Genomic DNA, 12,207 nt, shown 5'->3' on the forward strand with positions numbered 1-12,207 from the left:
GGCTGATAAGCAGGTAAATTCCAGACTTGAGGTGAAAGCGCATCATCATCCGTCAACCACTCGTCCAACAAACGATCTGAGAAACATTTCGAAGAATAAATCGAAACGAAGTGTAATCTGAAATTAAAAAAATGAATCTACTCACAATTCCGATTTAAAGTAACGACTAAATCAGCACCTTGTTGCTTACTTGCCAATTTAATGTAAGAAAATTATTGTTTGCCACTTTGTTTTACTTTCGGATTGTTGTCGTGTGCAGCTGCTTCAAACACGTAAAGCCCCAATGTGCCTGCCGATTACCTCCCCCAGGGAACGTTTTCTATCTTTCGCTTTAGCTTAGAGCACAACAGCCGCTTCTAAGTTTAGCCGCCATCGAGGCTATTGTTACTCGTGATTGTCACTCTCTCTCTCTCTCTTAGTCTCTTTAGCTCTGGTTTCAATCGCATTTGTGACGACTGATGTCAGCAGTAGCTACAGTTGAATGAAATGACATGGATGTACTTTGAAATCATTTATTTACATTGGATTTAATTCACGCAAAAAAAAATAAACAATAAAATTCACTTTAAAATCAAATTAATTATATATAAAAAAATAAATGCACATTTCAATTGGGAAAAAAAACTAAACACACATTGTAGTACAATCTAGTTCACATCCAAATAAAATACATTTGAATTAAATCTTTATTTCACCTTCCTTCAACAATGAAGCGGAGGACATGAATCTAATTTATTTAAAATGCATCATAAACGGATTCAATATGTTAATAACTGAATACTTGCATCTTGGATAGTCTTCCTTCTGCTCTGGTGCAGAGAATTTGTCATTTTTCTCCTGGAATGTTGAAAGAAAATCCAACCTTCTTGAGCACGAGGATGCAGTGCTGCTTATTGACCGCCAGATGACGACAAAGTTTGGACTCCGAATTACAACGATACGCCATGAGGAAAAGTTGGAAATTATGTTTTTCAAAATATCCCATCCAATTTATTTCCTGACCTGCTTCACCTCTCGAGGGTCGCGGGCGTGATACAAACAACCATTCGCAATCACACTTGTGATTCCATGCATTCAATCATCTTAACATACATGTTTTTGGAATGTGGATGGAAGCCAGAGCATTTTTCAAATATGAAATAACTCCATGTGAACGTTTGTATTGGGGGGGGGCGTACGTACAAAGCTAAAAAGTAAATTGAGTATTAGTGATTGCAAACCTCTTGACTCATGTTACTGTTAAATTCTTGGACTAGTAATCCTCCCTGCGCAGAATGCAGCGATGACACCTGCTCTGTCCTGTGGCTCATTCAACATCTATTCTTATCAATTCGATCTGCATTTTTCCATCTTATTACTTCTCCGTGCCAACTTTTATCATCAAAATAGTGAGCTTGGTGGAAAAGGCAATGACACGCCAGCACTAGAACAAAACTGAGTTCCATTTGTGTATTTTCTTATTTCCTCATTTGAGTGCGATAGGTGATTTGCTTAATGTTTTGTTTTAATGGCCCTTGATTGCATAATATAATGGCTTAGACTTCTCTTGCCATATTTGGGCATATCAGGAACGTCAACGAACGTATTAGAGCGTTTGGGGATGGTACATTTACTCTCGTAGGGGTTTATGATACAAACCATCGATGTTTTCGTCAGAATGTTTTATAACCTTTTCTACATTATATGTATTCCCTATATTGTTAAGTTGTACGTGTAGTTGTGTGATCTTAAATGTCTTTTATTGATTTTTATTACATGTTGCAACAGGTTGTTGACGAGGCGAGACACCCTCTTTTTTTTGTAGTTGGTACGTCCCAAGCGGTTGGACGACGCCAACATGACTAGTCCGGAAGTGAAGGGCGGTGGTTGCGAGAAGACTTGCGACGTTGAGCTAAGCTGACACCGATCTAGTTCTTGCCGTCAGGTAAATACTCCGTTTGTTTACCAACACGCGATTATTATTTTTGTTTGTCAAATGCTGGACATATCAAGTAGCGCAAAGTGGCTGAGCTTTGTTGTGGGGACGATGCTTAAAAACAAACCAAAAATGGGACGATTAGCCAACTAAGCTGTCGTTAGCATTTCGTGGCGGCCGTCACTTATTTGTTTGTTTCGACTCTTTGTGGTGCAAATAATACGACACATATCAGACGAAGGGGTTGTCTTTGAATCGCGAATATATGTCATGCTGGGAAATCGATTTCTGTGTGTGATTAAACCTCCAACTTTTAATGACGTCGTTTCGTTTGTGCGGCTGCCGGGCCGGGCCGCATTCCAATCTGCTTGTGCATTGCGTCGTTTTGTCTTTGGCTCTTCCTATTTCCGACAAATGACGCGTTGAGGGGGAGCTAAATGGTCCCTTATTCTGCCTAAAGCGTGTGTATTATTTGCGCAAGTAAGTAATGCTTTTGTCCGCGTCTCGACAAAAAGTCAAAAAACAGAATATTCATAAAGTGTCGGAAAATTTCTTAGCATAATCATAAAATGTAGCAAAATTTCTTAGTCACAAAATGTAATCCTATCTCAGAGTAACGAATGCTTACGATACGTTATTACGTTATTTATAAAACTAATTTCACAACAGCTGGAGCTGTAACAATGCACTAGACCACCGGTTATCACCTATTCAAGGGGCTGACATTTTCCCTATTACTGCCCCCTGCTGTCCACTGACAATGACGTCAAAGTGCCCTGGTGCTCATATTTAACCCGTCATGTAAACAAACCCTGAAAACAGGTGAGCTGTGACGTTCACAATTCGAGCCTGTGGGCACTTTGACGTCTCTTTCAGTGTTTAATTTAATTTAAAGCCAATTGGGTGGAGTGTTAATAAAATTATAAAATGTGGATTTAATTCATAAAAGATTATTGGGTTGCAGCGCTAATATTGTTGCTGTTGCTCCCATTGAGGATATTCACAAGCTCACGCTATCTCACTCAAAAACTCTTAAAACAAAAGTAGGTCATGAGCACAAAATGTTTTTCCAAATGTTCCTGACAATTGTCAGTCTAAATTGTGCACTTTTTAATGATACAAGTACAGGTGATTCAAATTGGTATTTATGAGAGTGCTTTAACAAGCCAATGGATCAAATCGGTCCTGTCTGGGCCTGTTGCAGCTCATTCCACATTTTTCCACAAGTCTCGGAATGCAAAACGTCCACATTGGAGTTGTGGCCTCATAAGGGCATCCGTGCGCACATCGTTAACTTTGCTCCCATCTTCAGGCAGCGATCTAGAAAGGTGGCCAACACTTCCATTTATAGCTCCGCCGCTCGGGACGGAACGCGTCGGAGACGGCGCTCGAGGCCGTGTCAGAAATGCCGTTCGGGAGCAGATGATGTCTCTCAAAGTGTTGCTTTTGAATTTGCGTCGCAGGGATCGAAAGCGCCAAGATGTCGAGCAAACGGACAAAGTCGAAGACCACCAAGAAGCGCCCCCAGCGCGCCACCTCCAATGTCTTCGCCATGTTCGACCAGTCGCAGATCCAGGAGTTCAAGGAGGCCTTCAACATGATTGACCAGAACCGTGACGGATTTGTCGACAAGGAGGACCTCCACGACATGCTCGCCTCGCTCGGTGAGCGCTCGCTTGCGTTTAGCCCATGCAACGTTGGCTCCGCCCAATGGAAAACTTACCCCAAATTTACCATGACTATAAATTAGAAAAATGGTTGGAAGAAGTCTGTTTTGGATGAAAAAAAATACAAATCTGGACTTGAATGTTTGTCGTAATGCAATCGTGCCACTGCTCAATGTAAACAAATTTTTTTTTTTTTTCTGCAGTGGGCGGGGTCTGGAGATGCATGTTTTTCATCTCCCAATAATCTCAAATTGTCTTGTTAAGCATGCATCGACAGAACTTGTTGATGAAATAACTTCTGGTTCTCAAGCGGCAGCGCTTTGAAAACCGGTTCCGCCGGCAGCTGTTCGTCTCCGCCGGCCGCTGGGCGTAAAGTCACCCAAGTGCCATCTTGTGACGTGCGTTGTGTTCACAGGGAAGAATCCCAATGACGATTACCTGGAGGCCATGATGAACGAAGCCCCCGGGCCCATCAACTTCACCATGTTCCTCACGATGTTTGGAGAGAAGCTCAACGGCACAGACCCCGAGGACGTCATCAGGAACGCCTTTGCTTGCTTTGATGAAGAGGGAACAGGTCTAAAAAAATAAAATAAAATGTAAAAGCGTCTCGGGGTGATGGTGGACAAAAACTGAATTGCTGTTCGTGTTTGTTTCAGGTTTCATCCCGGAAGATTACCTCAGGGAGCTGCTCACGACGATGGGCGACCGCTTCACGGACGACGAGGTGGACGAGCTGTTCCGCGAGGCACCTATCGACAAGAAGAGCAACTTCAACTACGTGGAGTTCACGCGCATCCTCAAGCACGGTGCCAAGGATAAGGACGATTAAAGCCAAAGCAAAACAAAACCAGCGGATTGTTTTTTCCACTTTGTGTGTCAGCTATGACCGCTGTGCTGCCAATCTCAACTGTTCTGTAATAAACCCTTTTGTAAAGCACGCCCAAGCAATAATTCTCTGCTGCATCGGACGCACTATCGGGTTTAAGATGACTTGGTTTGTTTTGCATTTTATAATATAAATGTTTCGAATAAAGCCCTCTGTATGTTGGATTTTTTTTGTGCCATGCACTTCGAATAAATGGTGCACTTATGTCGGCATATCTTACCCATTTGCATTCTTGTCAAGTCTGCACAATCCCTCAGAGCAGAAACAGCAAATCAAATCAGAGACCAAAAATGTTGGCAAGACATTTTCCAAGTTATGTAAACTCTTACTAGACCAATTAAAATACAGGAAGAGTGGAAATAAAACAAGTTGAACAATAGCTGTTTGGGAATTAAACTATTGCAAAGGTACAAACGTCCGTCGGCAATTACAGCAGGTGACTCGAACATAATGGAAATAAGCCAGTGAATGAGCTTTAAATAATATTTGCCATGCACATTTTAATTTTTTTTTGTGCGTGGTGGGCGGAAGCGTTAAAAATGACGCAGAGCGGTTATTTTATGAATAAGGACGTAGGGACGATGTCAGAAGTGTGCCCAGGTCGCGAAGGGACAAGTACCGACACCGGCAAAATAGGCAAAAGTGCCCCATGCCTATCTCTGCGTGCGACATCGTTTGTCTGGAGGATCCACTTTGCACACGAGTTTCATATACTTTGTCGCCCTCTAGTGTCGAAGCGTTGTCATACAAGGAGGTGCATTCGAATGTTGTCGGACAAAACAACCATCGCTGTTTACGTTTTCCAAAACCTAATAATTTAGTCTCAATTCATTCAATGAGCCATTTGATTTGATTTGAAACTTTCAGATTTTTTTCCGTAAGACTACCGTGTTACTGCCGAAAACTAGCTCGATTGTCAGAAAACGACCTTCCCTTGAACGCATCAAGCGCGATTACGGAACCAGGTTTCGAGACAAATGTTCACCAGCTGCGCGGGATCACATCTCGTCTTTTCCCTTTTCCGGGCAATTGAGGCTGAAGGTGCGTATTAATCTTGTGTTAAGCATTTGTTCTTCCCTAACCACTTTTGGAATTTAGTGTCAGTCTTTAAAAGTTCTTGACATGTGCTTTTCCCATGTTGCCGCAAAGCTAGCAGCTAGGTTGCTAATAGCTTGCCCGGAGCTTGCTCAGAACAGCGACTGTCAAAACCTTTGGGGGTCAGGAGAGAATTTTTTTTTTTAATTCGACATTCATTCATCGTCGCTAGCACTGCTTCCACTTACGACGTGGCTTGTTTTTCCGTGCCACAGTCAAATGTTGTTAATTTAGAAACAGGGTAACCTTGACTTGCGAGTTTATTTCGTTCAAAATGAATTCACTTGTCATGAATCAGTTACGGTGGCACAAAAAAACACAATTGTTTTTATGATTTAAATTGTCTTCAAAAAGAGATAAGTAACGCTGATTTATATGAACTTGTATTAAGTGATATAGTAATAAACATCTTTTCCAAATGTTCCTCGTATATTGGTCATTGGGAATTTTTTTTATTTTTATTTTTTAAAAAGATGCCAAAGTAATAACACGTGGTGGCGAAATGGTGCCAAAGAAATCATTTCAAGTGAGTTGAGAATATTCATTTGGATTAGAAGTCACCACCGGTTTCAACTATTATGAAACTGAGAAATCCATACACTATTATTCATACTATTATGCTTGAAGTTGCTGTGTGTGTTAATGTCGAAAAATGCGCCCCAATGTGTGTGTCTGTTAATACGTGTAAATTGCTGCAATGGATTTGTTTGTATACAAAAATTCCAACCTTCTAATTTTTTTGTATTCTAGTGTGATGACATCGGGACTGTGCTCATGGCATTGAAGCTGATCCAGAGACTTCCTGTGGGCATTCTCACCGGTTGCGTCTTCCCGGCGGCCCGGCCGGCGTGCGTGGCCTGCCTGTGTGTGTCCGCGAGGTGCTGCTTCCTTACAGGGGGCTGCCGCCGGGGCACCAGGAGCCTGACCGCCGTTGTCCGGGAGCCGTCCTTCGCGGGGCCGCACGGGAACTCGACTCCCAGGTTCCGTCTCACGCAGCGGCATGGTCCCGCCGACGCCGATAAGGAGGAGTGCCACTTCCGCAAGCGTTTGAGCTCCTGCTTATCATCGGCAAAGGTATTGGGCAAATGTTATTTATTTATAATTCAATAGTACAAATTATTTAAAATAGATTTGCATTTAAATTAAAAGTTTGGATTGAAATTATGTCAAATTCACATTCACTAATTTTCTTTGAAATTAAATTCCTTTAATTTGCATTTTCAAAGTTAAATTTGATGTGTAACAAGTATTTTGAAGGTTGGGAACCATGTTGGTGGGATTGCATCGGCGTAAACGCATTTTAAATCAAATTTGCCCGTTAAATTCATTATTATTTGAAGTTTAAAATTGGCCTTTGGTTCTTCTGCAAAGGTTATCAAGCTGCTGCGCTCGCCGGCTGAGGCATTGGACGGCGCGGGCGCGGCCGCCGCCCTCCACCGCATAGCCGACTTGGAGCGGCAGGAGGACGAGAGCCCCTCCTTGCGGGACCCTTCGGTGCTGGAGGACGACGCCGTTCGAGCCTTGTGCCTGCAGCTGGAGCGCGACTCGCGCCTTTTGTCCCATTCCACTCTGGTGTCGGCGCTTCTGGCGTGCACGCGCCTCTACATCGACCCCTGGAGCACCCTGATGGTGCAATTTCTTTTTCTATCCTTTATTTTAAAAACAAGACATTTTTTCATGATGCGATTCAGTTACTGTTTGGCCTGTTTGCCGTCGCATTGGCAGAAATGATGATCATTCTTTTTCGAAGAGTTTTGGCAAATGTCTTATTTGAAAGATAATCAGCCTGTTTTCATGCGTTTAGGTGCGTCTGTTGTCAGAGAGCCAGGAGAGGCTGGACGGCGGCGATATGAGCGTGGCCCACCTGTGCACGCTGGGCCGGGCCACGCTGGCCGCGGACGGCCCCGCAGGCGCCATGCTGGCGGAGGTAATGGCGCAAATCCAGAAAGCGGGACCCCCGTGCTGGAGCTTAGACGAACTGGCGTCCGTTTATCAGCTCCTGCGAGACGGCGCGGCCGTTGGCGGGAAATATCGTGACCTCCTGAATGCCATGCACACCCACGCCGTGACAGTGACTCCCTCCATGGACGAGGCGGCCGTCAGCGGGCTGCTTGGCGCTCTGGTAGACTTGGACCAAAGCCAGGCCACGCCGCTGGTGATCCAGCTCTGCAAACGGGCGGCGCGCCACATGCCCCGTTTCTCCGACGAGCAGCTGACCGCCGTCCTCGCCGCCCTCATGCACTTCGGTCAGAGCGACCGCTACTTGGTGGAGGCGTTGGAGCGCCGCGTGTCCGACTCCGCCTTCACGTGCCACCCTGAAACGCTCACCAAGGCCACGCAGTTCCTGGGACGCAGGAACATCCTGTCGCCGGCCGCGCTGGACGCCGTGGCCGAGAGCTTCGTGTACCGAGCGGACGGCTACACCACGGCGCAGGTGGCGCGGCAGATGGCGGCGTTCGGGAAACTGGCCTACCTGCCGCCCAACGCCGGGCAGCTCTTCCGAAAGGTGGAGGGCGTCCTGCGGTCGCGCTTCTCGCAGTTCCAGCCGCGCACGCTGCTGGGCCTGCTGCACTCGTGCATCCTGGTGGAGAGGTTCCCCGTCAACTTTGTCTCCAAGGTGTTCAGGAACGTCTTCATTCAGCAGCTGCAAGGTGACTCCCGTCGCAAACGGGTGCAACATTTCCACTCGGCGGAAACATTCGGATGTTTCACAATGAATAGAAATGCCAAAAAACACAAACGAAATTTTTGCGTCAGGTTTTTCAACAAGAAAAATAGTCAAGTTTTTGTATTGCGTGTTCGCAAATTTTTGCATGCAACTCGCGAACATTGGCAAGTTTAGTTTAATTTTTTCCCCCTCACTCAGGTCTCGATTAGAATTCAAGTTGAACTGCCGGGTGGGAACAAGCGAACAAATGCGGTTTGTCGTGTTTCAGAGGAAGGGAACGGTTTGGACCGTTTTGTCCTGGCCCAGCTGACTCAACTCTACATGACTGTCAAATTGGAGTGTCCCTTCTACGAGGTAACGTCGGAGGAGTTGTCTCTTCTAACATAATTAATGTCTCCGATTTGAGAGACACAAGCGGAAAAGGGCCTCCTGACTAGTGTGCTGCCTCGACGGGCCGCCATTGAAATCCTCACGCTGCGTCGCATGTCCTCAGGGCCCCCAGCTTCTCCCCAAGTACCGCGTCAAGTCCTTCCTGATGCCGGGATGCTCCCTGGAAACTGCGGTGGAGCCGCAACTCTACCACTCGGTCAAGTCGGGCCTGGTGGAGCTGCTGGGCGCTCGCTCCTACTTTGCCTCCAAAGTCTTGACGCCTTACTGCTACACGCTGGGTAGGGAAGCGTTTGGCGGACGGTCTCCAAAAAAGCGTGACGCGGTTTTGATGCGTGATCGTGCGTGCAGATGTGGAGATCAAGCTGGACGAGGAGGGTTACGTGCTGCCCGCCAGCCATCGGGAGGTCTTCAAGAGGTGCGTCAATTCCACACGCTCATTGAAGAGATCAAGAAATACGTGTATACCTTTTTCTTCATCAAAGGGGGGAAAAAAAGGTATTAAATATTTTTTTAAAAAATGCGGAAGGAAATACCCCCGTGGCATTAAGTGGGAAAAAAAATATCTCTAAAATGCTTTCCCATAATCCACTCCCGCGGCCTGCGAGTCCGTTTGAACGGTCCAAATATTTTGACTCCACCTTGACAAAACCAGAAAACGAATTGAACAAGTGTGTGTTTCTTGTGCGCGTGCACAGGATCGCGCTGTGCATCGACGGCCAGCGGCGGTTCAGCGGCAACACTCGACGTCTCCTCGGCAGCGAGAGCATCAAACATCGCCACCTCAGGCTGCTGGGATACCAAGTGGTTCAGGTACGCTGCTCATTCTTTCCCGCTCGTTTCATCGGACGCTCCATCTGTTAACGCCGTCCTCCTGCGCTTCAGATCCCCTTCTACGAATTTGAGCATCTGCGCAGCAAGGACAGCGTCAGCAATTACCTCCACCAGAAAATCTTCCCTCATAGCTACAGACTCAGCTGGTGATAATGTGAGAGGGGGGAAAAAAATAAACAAAAATTCTTCCATACATATCGTGATATTTTTGCATGCGGAATAATGACAACGTGTCAACATGCGGCATTGTTTGAAAAATACAATTTATTGTGTTCTGCGAGGTTAGAGAAGAGTTCCACCTTCCATGAGTAAAACGATCATCAAGAATAATAATGGGAACGCAATTGGATCTTTTCGATTCAAGTCCAAGGCACGGAGTGTCGCTTGGATAAATAGAAGGGGGGGGGGGGGTATGATACATGGAAAATAATTGGCTGTTTATGTGGCGGGAATTTGAGGAAGGCCAAACTCGTCCACCAAGATGCCGTCCTGCAATCAGAGAAGAACACAAACGTGAGCGGGAGCAGCGTAAAAATCTTTAGAGGAGCAGTTTGAAATGAATATTCCTTGCGGCGGACGGGCTACCCTGTTGGACTTGGCAGCGGGCAGTCCTTCGGGGATGGCCGGCGCCGAAGACGCCTCGTCCAAGTAGGAGCTGTCGTCGTCCATCAGGAACTCGTCTCCCAGGGCGCTCAGCTCTGCCGACCAAACAAACGCTTACAACGTGACAAAGCGTCAACGGCGTCCTCGCCTCGGACAGGACTTCGCTACATCATCGGGGCGACGGCGCGGCGCCGCTTGCCGTTGCCTCGTCACAGGGTGGTGAGTACGTACTTTGACTTTTATTTGACAACTAAGTAGGTTTGCAATTTCTGGTCAAATTAGTAGCCAAGTGTCATTATTTGAATGCTGCTTTAAAAAAAAAAAAAAAAAAAGCTTTATCCACGGTAATTATTCAAGAAACACAATTTAATAATAATAATTAAGGAAAACATGAATTAAACACATGTCAAAATAAAAACACAAATGTGATGAGAAACTGTTCATAAATGTGACGTTGAAAATAATCAGTCGTGTTTTTTTTTTTTCAAACTGACCCGCCTCCAGGTCATCCTCGTCGATCTCGGGCGTGCCATAGCTGCGGCCCATCGCCTCCTGGATTTCGTTGGCGTCCTCCATCATGTCCTCCAGTTGATCTTGGATGTTCTTCAACCGGGAAAAAACAAAACGTAAGAATCTTACGTCATGCTTGATGGGATTCGGGCGGTCAAAAAGTACCTCGATTTGATCGATTTTGACGTGCTTGTATGCTTTCTTCATGTCTTTCAGGCCGACCTTCATGGCGTCCACCTTAAGGAAAACCACACATTAGTAAGTTGGACTCATTAACGGATGCAAGCACTTCACTTTTTCCTCATTTCTTACATTGCCATCTAGTGATTGAGAGTGGAATTGCACCCAAAAATAAACACATTCTCTTACTGTGGTTTTAGTGTCCTTGAGGGATTGAATGGTGTAGTTGGTTTGTTCCATGTTAAACGACTGCTGCATGAGGTTGTCTCGCTGGGCCTCGTACCTGCAACGGCAAACTCAAGTTGAAACAAAGATTAAAAAAAAAAAAAAAGTAATGAAAGCGAAAGGTAATTAATTACATTCTCTTCTGCTTCAGGATTCTCATAGCCTTCTGTTTGACCATGTTCTGATTTGGGTGCACAAAGAAACATGTACAGTCAACAAAACAGACATGGAATTGCGTTTGCACTTTTACCTTTGATGGTCCGTCTCGCATCTTCTTTATCTGGTCCTTGTACTTGACCAGCTCAGCGTCCAGCCTGGCGATTTTCTTATCCACAGACTCCGAACGGGCATCCACCTTTTGGACAACGGGGCGTTTTCCATTTTCCAATCAACCAAATGTTTCATTAACAAGCATTTTTTATGGATATTATTGCCTTCTTGAAACATTATCATAGTTTCTGCTGTATTTAGCATCTCTGAGAGCGAAACAAAAAAAGGTGCTAAATTTGGCCCCTAAAATTTCACACAGTTTCCTTTCTGAACGTATGTCCAATTTCATGCTAATGCAAGCTAAAAATAAACTCATCTTTTCAAACCTGTCGAACCGGTTCATGCCAGTCTGCTCTATGTCACTCAAAACGAAATAGTTCCTATTGTGGCTCTTTATTTCTCGCTGTTGAAATATTCCGAAGGAGACAAAGACGCGGATTCACGGCTTGCGTTTGGTATTTGCAACGCCGCGTCGGGTTTCGCCCCTCGTCAATATTAATAATAGTATGGTGAAATATTAATTTCCAGTCAACAAAACACGTCTTCGTTTTTAGAGGTGCGAAAACTCGACAAAGTTAGTGCGAACTAATTACGCATTATGGGCTCGTCTTTGTTTACTCGGTGGGAGGAGAAAAAAACAACAACAACGAATTGTACTCACGGTTCCGATGCAGTCCGTAAGGTTCGCCGGTGGACCCTTCGGTTTCCCCTTACCAAAAAGACGATTCATTTTGATTAGGAAAAGGAAAAACTTGAGATCGGCGCTTAAGATTTTTTCGCCGCCTGTCTTCGCGAGCTGCTGGTAAACACCCGGAAGTATAAAATGTGACGTCATTGCGTATGACATCAAACCACGCCCATGAAAGATTGTTGGGGGTGATTTCGAGTTCAGGTGCTTTTTAATATTAAATGTAATATGTAAGTGAGTCATCTTTCTTTTAAGGATTTCAAGTAGACGTTTTCG

The 12,207-nt window shown here is 45.2% G+C and overlaps 3 protein-coding genes across 4 annotated transcripts; 2 read left to right on the forward strand and 1 right to left on the reverse strand.

Moving 5' to 3' along the window:
• Positions 1 to 1,809: 1,809 nt before the first annotated feature.
• On the forward strand, positions 1,810 to 4,690 carry myl12.1 (myosin, light chain 12, genome duplicate 1). Its single transcript, XM_088283007.1, has 4 exons — positions 1,810 to 1,924; positions 3,379 to 3,579; positions 3,998 to 4,159; positions 4,242 to 4,690. The coding sequence occupies exons 2-4, from the start codon at positions 3,396 to 3,398 to the stop codon at positions 4,412 to 4,414; spliced, it is 519 nt and encodes a 172-aa protein (XP_088139133.1). The 5' UTR covers positions 1,810 to 1,924; positions 3,379 to 3,395; the 3' UTR covers positions 4,415 to 4,690.
• Positions 4,691 to 5,350: 660 nt separating this feature from the next.
• fastkd3 (FASTK mitochondrial RNA regulator 3) lies at positions 5,351 to 9,648 on the forward strand. Of its 2 annotated transcripts, XM_088282384.1 has the most exons (10): positions 5,351 to 5,512; positions 6,317 to 6,640; positions 6,938 to 7,195; positions 7,371 to 7,493; positions 7,563 to 8,217; positions 8,503 to 8,588; positions 8,728 to 8,902; positions 8,973 to 9,039; positions 9,320 to 9,434; positions 9,507 to 9,648. In XM_088282384.1, exons 2-10 carry the CDS (start codon positions 6,341 to 6,343, stop codon positions 9,603 to 9,605), a joined length of 1,878 nt encoding a protein of 625 aa, XP_088138510.1. In that variant the 5' UTR covers positions 5,351 to 5,512; positions 6,317 to 6,340; the 3' UTR covers positions 9,606 to 9,648. The 2 variants fall into 2 exon arrangements, with proteins under 2 accessions (XP_088138510.1, XP_088138509.1); XM_088282383.1 differs by having other exon boundaries at positions 7,371 to 8,217.
• A 53-nt stretch (positions 9,649 to 9,701) lies between these two features.
• On the reverse strand, positions 9,702 to 12,074 carry chmp5b (charged multivesicular body protein 5b). The gene is made up of 8 exons (XM_088282385.1): positions 11,905 to 12,074; positions 11,224 to 11,328; positions 11,108 to 11,154; positions 10,938 to 11,031; positions 10,734 to 10,805; positions 10,553 to 10,661; positions 10,041 to 10,153; positions 9,702 to 9,944 (listed from the first exon to the last, which is right to left on the reverse strand). The coding sequence occupies exons 1-8, from the start codon at positions 11,971 to 11,973 to the stop codon at positions 9,894 to 9,896; spliced, it is 660 nt and encodes a 219-aa protein (XP_088138511.1). The 5' UTR covers positions 11,974 to 12,074; the 3' UTR covers positions 9,702 to 9,893.
• Between the last annotated feature and the right edge of the window lie 133 nt (positions 12,075 to 12,207).

This window comes from Idiotropiscis lumnitzeri, chromosome 19, assembly GCF_059441095.1.
Source record: "Idiotropiscis lumnitzeri isolate Australia: NSW breed Sydney's pygmy pipehorse chromosome 19, RoL_Ilum_1.0, whole genome shotgun sequence".
Classification (NCBI taxonomy): Eukaryota; Metazoa; Chordata; class Actinopteri; order Syngnathiformes; family Syngnathidae; genus Idiotropiscis; species Idiotropiscis lumnitzeri.